This window comes from Erpetoichthys calabaricus, chromosome 15, assembly GCF_900747795.2.
Source record: "Erpetoichthys calabaricus chromosome 15, fErpCal1.3, whole genome shotgun sequence".
Lineage (NCBI taxonomy): Eukaryota > Metazoa > Chordata > Cladistia > Polypteriformes > Polypteridae > Erpetoichthys > Erpetoichthys calabaricus.
Window position 1 is genome coordinate 39890009 of NC_041408.2, and position 12500 is coordinate 39902508.

The window sequence follows — 12500 nt, forward strand, 5'->3', positions numbered from 1 at the left end:
TACAATAAAATAAAATAAAGATAAAAAGAGTAAAACAATCATCACCCATAAAGCGTGTGTGTGTGTATATATGTGTATATATATATATGTTGATATGTGGATGTGTATATGTATATATATATATATATGTATATATATGTGTATATGTATATGTATATATATGTTTATATGTGTGTGTGTGTATTTTATATATATAAAACACAGCAACACTCATAACAATGACAACACAATTACATTGACAATCATGTTACGTTATTTTTAAAATGTTTCCTTTTTTTTTCATTACCTCTTTAACACACTACTTCTCCGCTGCGAAGCGCGGGTATTTTGCTAGTGTATATATATATATATGTAGATATGTGTATATGTAGATATGTATATATATGTATATGTATATATATATGTTTATGTGTGTGTGTGTGTGTATATTATATATATAAAAGACAGCAACACTCATAACAATGACAACACAATTACATTGACAATCATGTTACGTTATTTTTAAAATGTTTCCTTTTTTTTTTTTCATAACCTCTTTAACACACTACTTCTCCGCTATGAAGCGCGGGTATTTTGCTAGTATATATATATATATAATATAGAGTAGACAAACATTTTCCGTGTTCCTGCAGGACCATTTAAGACGAAGCATGTTTGTCGCAGATGCGAATCGCTATATGCAGCGTGTAAAATAGTTTGCGATGGTGGACGTGGTCGTGCATCGCAACCGAAAAGAATAATGAAAAGTCAGTGTGGCTCAGAGGTGCATGTGGACTGTAGCAGAGACGAAAGCGACTGAGGCAGTGTTTGGTGAGTTGTTGCGTCCGGGCACATGAGCAGGCAGTGTGAATGCCTCGAGAGCGAGGGTGGACGCAGGCCAGGGAATAAGGACAGTTTATGAGTTAGCAGCTGCGATAGTTTTACACTCCAGTACATTGCGGTGAATGCTGTTAACAGTCAGTCAGGCGGGCGGGCGGGCAGGCGTTCTCGTCCCATGGTCTTAGAGTTGGTGGCCGTGGCTCTGTGAGTTGTTGTCGTATCCCATGGTCTTAGAGTTGGTGGGCAGGGCTCTGTGAGTTGGCGGGCGTGGCTATGTCGTGCGTATCCCATGGTTGTCTTGCGTGCCCTGGTCGGCTGCTTAGTGAATTATATATATATATATATATATATATATAGATTTTTACATTTCTCTGCTCAGTTATGGAAAGAATTCACATTTGTGCAAGCATTTTAATGAATTTGAAGAGTATGGCACACATTATTAATATGAAGGATTTGTTGCAAGGTTAATAATTACAAAACCTTTCCCACTTCATTTGTTTATACTTTAACCTTATGAGCTGTACTTCAGTGATAGTTAATCATTCACATTTTCTTCCAGCATGGTGGTGTTTCACTTTTGTGTTCTTTAAAGTTAACATAATTTAGTCTGTTTTACTTAAACATATTTAATTTTTTTCCCCGACAGACAATGTCTTTGTTGCTTCAAGGAATATAAGCACCTAGAAGTCTTCAACCATGTTGTTTATGCACTCATAAACCTGGTAATACAACAAATTCAGGCTCTACGAAGTCAGCTTTGTAAATCCTTTGCTGATAATGTCGAGTCGGGATGGACAGATGTAAGTCATCAAAATGATGAACCTATTAATGTTGAAAGAGATTCCAATGATGACGAAGTAGAACTGGATGGCAAGGATACAGTGGAGAGCAACCCAGACAGTTTCAAATCTTGCAAAAAAACTGATGATACTTGTGATAATAACCCAGATTCTTTCACTTCATGGAGTACTGAGGAGAAGGAGAAGCTTCTGCTGTGTGTAGCAAAGATATTTCAGATCCAGTTTCCTTTATACACTGCTTACAAGCATAATACTCATCCAACTATCGAGGTATTGAATATTATTTTGTGTTTTTGTTATTTTCATGAAAACTCTTGCTGCAAGTTATTTCTATGACTAGTTTGTATCAAATGTTATCTATTTTTGTTTTGTTCTTCTTGAAATGCCCTAATCTTTCATTTACACCGTCAGCCTGGCACTGCCAGATCTAAACAGTAGCTTTGCTTGTGTACTAAAGTGACCTTAGCTGCTGGTGGAAGTCCCATTTTACTGTATGGTGCAAAGCAGATTTGCATTGCATTTTAGCAGTCTATTAGCTGGTGAAAGCGCAGTGAAGAAGCTGTCTGTTGCTACGGCCCTGCCTTTGTCCATTCTGATAGAGGTCATGGGACATTGAATCTTTGATTACTGGTACAACAAACAGTTCTGAGGAGGCATCAGCCACAGCACTGCTCTTGTGAAAAAATTGGAGATGAATGTCATCAACTCAAAGAGGGAGAGGCAAGTTTGTTGTACCACGTGAATGTCACTGAGAGAATAAAACTGAATAATAAAAAAATAAGCGCTAACTTTTATAAGTAGCTAAAATTTTCACCGGGTGTTACATACTCAAATCAAATGTATGTTTTTATTATATTGTAGAAATAATAATGATAGTAGCAGCTCACTACTCAAAATGTGGTCATGAACCTGGGACCTTCGGGTTATAAGGCAGCAGTTCTTACCTCTGCACCACTCAAGAATACGTGTAAACCTGTCAATTGACATTTGAGCTTGAATTTTTAACTCATTGACAGCCACATGTAAAGAGAATGTTTTTTTTTTCTTTGGTTATATGCTTGAATAAAAGCGCACATGTTTATTTGCTAGTTTGGAGTAAAGTCTTCACACATTATACACTTCACGTCATTAGTAAAACAGGGAAAACGTTTCTGCTTTAGGTATGTGTTCAGCATTTCTTGCATTTCCTTTCATCTTACACTTACCCTGATCTTTATAGACATGGAACCAAGGTTATTATAGTTTTGCCTTTTTATAGTAGTTTTTATTTCTAGATTTTTTCTGACCTTACTTGGAAATTCAGTTTAGTTTTAGTTTTCCTTCATTGTGTATTTTTAGTTTTAGTTTAGTTTTTATTTTACAAAGGCATTTCTATTTTATTTTTATATATATTAGTTTCAGTTTTAGTTTTAGTAATTATAGTATGGTTAAAGAGCTACTATGGAGTTTAGTTTTTGTGTCACAATGAGACAGAAGTTTACACTTAATGGGTTTGGATATAATAAGAGTTTAATGGTAGTGGAAGCTTACTACACTACACGACACAGTTTACTATTTGGTTTTGTTTTTGTCTGATAAAAACAAGCATAATCAAAACCAGATACTGAATATGAACAATTTTACACAATTTTATGATTTTTAAAATATTTTCTATGTCATTTGTGCTGAACAAATCTGCGCTGACTATTGGCACTTTTTTTCTTTTCATTTTATTGCCCAGAATGGGCCAATTTGTAATGAAATTTTGGTGAATTTTGAGGTGTGAGGGTTTTTTACTATAAATGTTTACAGCACACAACATATCCTGCTCCAACGATAAAGTGCTTATAATGAATGCCTTCAACACTGCATTCAAAAATCTCAAATACTGAGCTTTGAATTTTTCTAACAGCCATATTCATCTCTGATTCCATCTCAGGCGCAATTAATTTATAGACAGAATTTTGCCACCTGCAGGCCTGGAAAGATATAAAAAATTAGAAAACAGAATCTACTGTGTTCTGACAGGTGTGACCATGAAAATCACAGGGGCTAAGGAAGAACAGAGGTCTTAGGCTTGAATCAGTGTGCAGACCCCACCTAGCTGTATTGAGGGAAACAAAGAAAAACAAACATGTAGTATTAAGTTTAGGGGTGGTGAGACTTGAATAGCCCAACATAAACGACAGTAAACCCATAATGAGCACAGCAATAGCACAAAACGACAGAGACAGCATCTAAGAATAAGAACAATATATACATTATGTAAACAATTATTATAAAAGTAAAGTTGATTAAATCGGACTCTGCAGCTGCATGAATAACAAAAAATCGAGCATGTGTTCAGGTAAAGTACCACTTACGGTTGATGGATTTGGCCCAACAGTTAATACAGATCTACAATTCTGGGGTAACAACCACATGCCAAATTTCAATCTATCTAGTTGCGTTTTTGAGTTATTGTGTTTACACACACACAGACATAATTCCAAAAAAACGGTATTTTCAGACTCGGGAAGGACGTCAAAATTCATCAGAATCTCAAGGTCGAATGATGATTACTATACTTTCTCTATACTTCGTATGCGAAGTGGCAGGTGAATTACTGTCAACAAAAAGCAGGCACCTGAGAAATAAACTGAAATGTTACTCACTTGTGATTTTTTCTGTCCATATAGTAAAGATTTTGTTGACCACCTCATTCCAGTTTCAGGTGTTTGAATTACATCTTGATATACAACAAGTGCAAAGAAAGGCATCACGTAAATCGCTTTCTATTCCACATGCTTTACCCGCGTAATTCAGCTTGCTCTGTCACCGCAAATGCTGTGTGAACAGCCACCCTCCTTCACCAGCCGCCATTCATCCATCCATCCATCCATTATCCAACCCGCTATATCCTAACTACAGGGTCACTGGATGAATATATGCGGGCGGCTCGTGGTGGATGACTTTCAGTTTTAGAGTTAAAAGTTATAAGGGTTAAAAACTAACGGCAAGAATATTAATTCAAAAACAATAACTACAATTATTTTAGTAAATAATTATTTTATTTCAGTTAGTCTTTGCAGCTACTTTAATAGTTTCATTTAGTTTTAATTTTTCATTTCGGTTGTGTTAATTATTTTATTTCAGTTTACGAAAATATTTTTTTAATAATAGTTTCAGTTTTGATTTTAGTTTTCGTTAAGTATAATAACCTTGCATGGAACACACATGAAATGCATGTATTCCAAATAATGATATAGTGTATTATTTACCCTATAGAAGTCCAGATCTCACACACAGATAAGGAGCCTTGGCTTGAGCTGGGAGAACTTTTTGCCCACGAGCTGAGCTCTGTCAAGGCGGGGGATGGGACAGCAGGCTACTTGCTGCTTATGCTGATAAACACATTTACAAAACAAAAGACACGGATGGTAGAGGTGTGAAGGGATTTAAGGTGAGCCGGGATTACTAGTTGTTTCGTAGGATTCAGGAATTCTACTGTTAATGCTGTAGCACTGATAATATGTATAGCTTTTATTACAACATTAGACACACCAAAGTTTTTATAGTTTTGCCTTTTTATATTAATTTTTATTTCTATATTTTTTCTGACCTTACTTGGAAATTCAGTTTAGTTTTAGTTTTCCTTCATCATATATTTTTAGTTTTTATTTAGTTTTTATTTCACAAAGACATTTCTATTTTATTTATATATATATATATATATTAGTTTCCATTTTAGTTTTAGTAATTATGGTCTGGTTAAAGAGCTATTATAAAATTTAGTTTTGTGTCACAATCAGACAGAACTGAACACTTACTGAGTTAGGATATAAGTTTAAAAGCTTGCCACATCGTTTACTATCTGGTTTTGTTTTTGTCTGGGGGAAAAACAAGCAGAATCAAAACCACATATTGAATATGAACAATTTTATACAATTTTGTAATTTTTAAAATATTTTCTACGTCATTTGTGCTGAACAAATGTGCTCTGATTGTTGGCACTTTTTTCTTTTATTGTCCAGAATGGGCCAATTTGTAAATGAAGTTTAGGTGATAGAATTTTGCCACCTGCAGGCCTGAAAAGAGATCAAAAATCAGAAAGAAGCATTTAGTGTCAAGGTTAGAGGCAGTAGGACTAGAATAGCCCATGCATAAGAACAGTCAGTCAGTCTTTATCCTACCCGCTATATCCTAACACAGGGTCAAGGGGTCTGCTGGAGCCAATTCCAGCCAACACAGGGCGCAAGGCAGGAACAAACCCCGGGCAGGGCGCCAGGCCACCGCAGAGCTTAAGAACAATAAACCCTTAATGAGCAGAGCAAGAGCAGGTAACAGGAGTGCGGACAGCCACAAAACGACAAGAGACATTATCTGAGATTAGGAACAATATATACCTTATGTAAACGTGCTTATCCAGAACAGGATGGCAGGAAACCTGGAGCCATACCCGAGCAGGTTTGGATGCGAGACAGGAAAAGTCCCTGGTATGCAATATGTATGATACGGCTGATGTTAAGAACAAAAAGAATATGATATTTCAACTATCTATTTTGAGAGAGAGAGAGATTGAAAAAAGGGGTACAAATATTTTAAAACATAATTCTGCTACTGGATTATTTTCACAATATCAGGCAATTTGAGCTGTGAATATAAACTTAAAAAGATAAATGAATAAATACAGAATAAATACAAAAACAGATTAGTATGTTTAGTTTTTCACCAGTTGGCAGACTGTCTTCGCCTACCTACCTGTAGTTCAGTAGAGACATTGCCAACTCCAGAATTTCATAAGGTTTGTATCGCTTCGTTGTTAAACAACCTTTTTAAAGCAAAAGTGATTGGTCAGTAACAATATGCTGATCAGTTTTGATTTTAGTTTTCGTTAACTATAATAACCTTGAGAGACGCAATTCAATTTCAGCACTGATTTACATAGCACTTCTTGTTGAATAATACAATGTAAATTGGGAGTTTTTGGGTTGGGTTAATCTTAACCACTTTTTCCTGCACATACTTACTTTAGTAAATAAATACTTACTTTCCGGTTGTTGTGTTTTTCGTTGACTGCATAGAAGTTTGCAGTTCCTCTGTCATTTCGAAGTTTTTTGTTATTCATTTCATGAAAATCAGCAGTTGTGCTGCGTCACAAACATCACAGCTCTCGCCCAAAGCCAAGGAGAAGTCGTCGACATTTTCCACCATGCATCTTAACTGTAGTAACAAATTCTTTGCAATTTCCTCAATCTGTCTTGTAACCATTTGCTGTGAGAGGGACGGTTAATATTCAAATGCATCCTTCTTCTCTGGGTTGAGGATTGCAGCCAACTCAAATAAGCACTCTTTAACAAATTCTCTATCAGAAAACGGTTTGCAATTTTGTGAGCTAATAATATATGGCTGTTTTTTACTGTTCTATCCTTTGCTGGATGAAGCTTTGAAAAAAGACTGCTGTTTTTGCAGTTTAGTTAACAATTCGCCTGCAGTCCTCACATTCTCCTCTTCAGGTAAGTTTTAATATTTTTCTGCGTACTTGTTCTTGAAGTGATGGACGGCTCATGTTGTAATCTTTGAATAAAGCAATGTGCTTTTCGCATACCAAGCAGATTGCTTTACCGCTAACCTCCATGAAAAATACTTGGGTGTCCAGTATTTGTTGAATGATCTGTTTTCCGTGTCAACGTTTAGTTTTTGTTACCACTCATTTTTGTTGTGTCTTTGCACAAAATGCAGACAGGACCCAGATTAATAGGTGTCGTCTCCCTTTATTCAATATAACATGAACAATAATTGAACCTTCCACAAACAAACAAAAAAAAAACCCTTGCAGCTTCCTGGCTGTTGGTCTCAGTCCTTCCCTGTATCACTCCTTTATATGATGCAATCTCCTGCAATTTCCTAATACATATCAATTTTGATCTCTGTCTGCATTGGCACATCTAGTAGCTGTGATGCGGACTGACACATTGAGGCAAGTACTTGCTGTCCACGTCACTATACGGAAACAAAAATTCATGCAGTTTACAAAATTTCACTCAATTTTCTAGCCTGATATTCGGTTTGTCTTAGCTTCCATGGACCAGACAGATCCAGACCACAGGCAGTACTATGCTCTGATATAGATATACGGTAGTCTACATAGGAGTGGTAAGGCAAGCTGTTAGAATATGTAAGTAAATAATAGCTTAGTTAAATAAAGTGTTTAGTGAACATCGTTTCATTTGGATTAGATTTATGATTATTGTGGTATTATTTCTGCTTTGTTTTAAAATAACAATCACACAAAGAATGTGCTTTTTCTTCTTTGGCAGGATATATCTGCTCAAGAAAGCAATATTTTGGGATCATTTTGTGACATGAATGTAAGTAAGTTTCAGTTAGTTAATTGACTACCTGAAAGAAGAGTGCTTTGTTATGAGACGTTTGTTAACTGATATAATGTTTGTAATTGTTAATTCATTTGTTTTTTTAAAATGTTAATCATTCAACATTTCTTCATCTTAGAAATGATAATAGGATATTTGTAGTATTTTTAACAGTTCAAATAGTAATAGACTTGTGCATTAATGGTTTTCCATGTTGTCTCCAAGAACGTGGTTTAACTCCATTATAGTTCTTTCAATCCTGTTATGAATTATTACCAATCTTGCTTAGGTGCAAGTATATGGTAACTTGCTTTTAAAATTATTATTAATGATAAATTAAGTTTATATTTCTTATGTCAGATGACATTTAGTCTATGAACTACTCTTCTCAGTTACTCTTTTTTTTTTTGGTCATTTATGTTCAGTTATTTATACATGTATAGGTAGATTTAGTTCACATTGCCACCATAGAAAATAACTTGTTTAAATGAGCAATAGAAATTTAACGTTATACATGGTATTGTGTGTGTGTTTAAAAGGATTTGTAATATGCTTTGTAATGGGCTATCAAATAAATATCACAATATCATATTCCAAATATTTATTACAGCTTGAATATTAAAGCTTTTATTACAAATTGTAAACCTTGTCCTGTACCTTCATGCCAGGTGCTGCTATGCAAGATTGTGGAATTTTTACTCATCACTCCTAGGAACAGACTATTTGTTTTATTTGCTAAATGGCTATTATTGTCATCCCTGAATCAAAATAGCTATTTATGTTTCAGATGTTTTTACACTACAAAATGAACTTTGCTGTGGCATGGTATCATTGTTGGTGTCAGCTGGATGACCCGCTGGTATGGCAGAGGGCATAATTATGTTTCTCCAACTAACAAACAAACTGGAACCCATAATGCACTTAAAGTCCTACTTCAGTTAGACAATTTATAATTTTCTTGTTGTTGTTTGAAGAACAAGTGTGACCCCTCCAGTCCTGACTAAACTTAATCTGTAGTGCCACTACTGTACAGTGGTGTGAAAAACTATTTGCCCCCTTCCTGATTTCTTATTCTTTTGCATGTTTGTCACACAAAATGTTTCTGATCATCAAACACATTTAACCATTAGTCAAATATAACACAAGTAAACACAAAATGCAGTTTTTAAATGATGGTGTTTATTATTCAGGGAGAAAAAAAATCCAAACCTACATGGCCCTGTGTGAAAAAGTATTCGCCCCCTTGTTAAAAAATAACCTAACTGTGGTGTATCACACCTGAGTTCAATTTCCGTAGCCACCCCCAGGCCTGATTACTGCCACACCTGTTTCAATCCAGAAATCACTTAAATAGGAGCTGCCTGACACAGAGAAGTAGACCAAAAGCACCTCAAAAGCTAGACATCATGCCAAGATCCAAAGAAATTCAGGAACAAATGAGAACAGAAGTAATTGAGATCTATCAGTCTGGTAAAGGTTATAAAGCCATTTCTAAAGCTTTGGGACTCCAGCGAACCACAGTGAGAGCCATTATCCACAAATGGCAAAAACATGGAACAGTGGTGAACCTTCCCAGGAGTGGCCGGCCGACCAAAATTACCCCAAGAGCGCAGAGACGACTCATCCGAGAGGTCACAAAAGACCCCAGGACAACGTCTAAAGAACTGCAGGCCTCACTTGCCTCAATTAAGGTCAGTGTTCACGACTCCACCATAAGAAAGAGACTGGGCAAAAACGGCCTGCATGGCATATTTCCAAGACGCAAACCACTGTTAAGCAAAAAGAACATTAGGGCTCGTCTCAATTTTGCTAAGAAACATCTCAATGATTGCCAAGACTTTTGGGAAAATACCTTGTGGACTGATGAGTCAAAAGTTGAACTTTTTGGAAGGCAAATGTCCCGTTACATCTGGCGTAAAAGGAACACAGCATTTCAGAAAAAGAACATCATACCAACAGTAAAATATGGTGGTGGTAGTGTGATGGTCTGGGGTTGTTTTGCTGCTTCAGGACCTGGAAGGCTTGCTGTGATAGCTGGAACCATGAATTCTACTGTCTACCAAAAAATCCTGAAGGAGAATGTCCGGCCATCTGTTCGTCAACTCAAGCTGAAGCGATCTTGGGTGCTGCAACAGGACAATGACCCAAAACACACCAGCAAATCCACCTCTGAATGGCTGAAGAAAAACAAAATGAAGACTTTGGAGTGGCCTAGTCAAAGTCCTGACCTGAATCCAATTGAGATGCTATGGCATGACCTTAAAAAGGCGGTTCATGCTAGAAAACCCTCAAATAAAGCTGAATTACAACAATTTTGCAAAGATGAGTGGGCCAAAATTCCTCCAGAGCGCTGTAAAAGACTCATTGCAAGTTATCGCAAACGCTTGATTGCAGTTATTGCTGCTAAGGGTGGCCCAACCAGTTATTAGGTTCAGGGGGCAATTACTTTTTCACACAGGGCCATGTAGGTTTGGATTTTTTTTTCTCCCTAAATAATAAAAACCACCATTTACAAACTGCATTTTGTGTTTACTTGTGTTATATTTGACTAATGGTTAAATGTGTTTGATGATCAGAAACATTTTGTGTGACAAACATGCAAAAGAATAAGAAATCAGGAAGGGGGCAAATAGTTTTTCACACCACTGTATGTAGAAGACTTTTAATAATATGGAGTTTTACTGTATTGTTTTTGTTAAATATGGGAAACATCCAAAGACAAGCAAAAGCCAGTCTTTAAAAAGTCATCAGGAAGTTGCAGAAAGAAATTAATAATGTATGACATTTCAGACATACACAAAAGTTTCCATTCACCTACTAATTTTAAAAATTGAGCTGTCAGAAAAATCTGGACACTATATCTATAGAATATTTTCCCTGATCTAATTTTCTTAATGGGTAGAAAGTTGTTTTGAAAAGGAAATTTCCTAAGTAATTTCAAAGCCAACGTTACAAATAATTATCAGCACAGCAAAAGTTAATCTCTGCGTAAAATATAAATTAGTCTTAAGCAGCATTTAAACACTGAACAAATGTAAAGGAAATTGTAGAAAAAGTTTTTAATTAGGGTGTGCCATTTATTGGTATTGTGAAAATGACACATCTAATTGCAGAGAAACAGACATTAAACCACCAAAAATGTTAACCCACATTTGAATATTTTAGAAGTAATACATTATTTATGTTGTGAAATGTTCAAACCAAAGTTATTGGTTTAGATGGCAAGTTCTAATTTGTAAAGATGAAATTTTCCTCAGGTTGTTGTTTTTCTGTTTTTTTCTTACATTTTTCTTAAATGCTACCTTTTGTAGGATGTAGAGGTACCATTACACTTACTTCGATATGTTTGCCTCTTTTGTGGCAAACATGGCCTGTCTCTCATGAAGGATTGCTTTGAATCAGGGACCCCTGAAACCCTGCCATTCCCAATAGCACATGCTTTCATAACAGTTGTTTCAAATGTAAGTAATATTTTTTTAAGAAAAATATATTTTGCTACTTATTTTTGTCTACATGTTGACTGTCTTATAACACCCATATTTACAAATGCTTAACTTACCATACACAAATGCTGTTAACCTGCTTTTTTTAGCAACATTCAGGCATCAAACATACATAACTATGCTTCCCAGGGTGCATTACAAACAACAGTTAATATTTTGTATATTATCAGTGATACAATAAAGTTTACAAACCAATATGGTAAAAGTTTTTTCATGTATATCTGCTTTTAATTGTATTAGTTATGTTGTAATTTTTTATGTGTCTTAATTTTCCTGTTCAAAAAACACAATGTATTTCTCAAAAAAAATGCTTAATTGCTGAGCTGTATTTGAAAATACATTTCTGAATTATGAATTAGGGCCCATTCACGCGTTGTAAATTTTTAGAATTTGTTTAGCGTTTTTCAAGCTTTTTAATGGTTTTTGAAAGCGTTTTTCAAGTGTTCTCAGGTTTTTTTGGGTGCTTTTAATGTGTTCTTTGAGGATTTTCAAGCATTTTTCCACTGTTTTCAAACAAGCATTTTGCAGAAAAATTATAATTGACATTTTCATTTTGTAGGTTGTGAGGTGATTCAAACATGTCATCTATGACTTTAGTTCTTTTAATTCTGGCAGTCACAGTCCTGTAAAACAGTTGTCCTCGGCATTGTGATCATACATATTGGGGTTCACTGTGTTCTGCAGCAAATGGAGTTGAGAGGACTCTCTTGAAGAATTCATGCAGCATTCTGAAATATTCCACAATTACACATGGGTGTCAATAAGCACGCAAGTAGTGATATGTGAAATAATATGAGGCACCTTCAGAATGTTTCTGCAGTTTTTTTAACTCTTTATTAACAATTTCAAAAACAAATTACATCATTTGTCTTCATAGTTACCATCCTTTGTGATGCAATTTTCACAGCGTCATACCAACTTTTAATGCCATCAGCAAAAAATGTTTTTGGTTGATGCACCGCTGCTTTCACATCAAGGTTCTATCTTAATTCCTCGTGGTCGTGGCTGTAGCTCAATGTCCGGAGTCCTCTGCCTCAGTCACA

General features: G+C 35.5%; 1 protein-coding gene across 1 annotated transcript in view; it reads left to right on the top strand.

Moving 5' to 3' along the window:
• The window catches only part of usp34 (ubiquitin specific peptidase 34), a 723586-nt gene that overhangs the window by 107435 nt on the left and 603651 nt on the right, over nucleotides 1-12500 (top strand). The window contains 3 exon segments of the mRNA XM_051919324.1: nucleotides 1469-1892; nucleotides 7901-7951; nucleotides 11266-11415. Of these exon segments, the coding sequence (XP_051775284.1) occupies nucleotides 1469-1892; nucleotides 7901-7951; nucleotides 11266-11415 (625 nt within the window).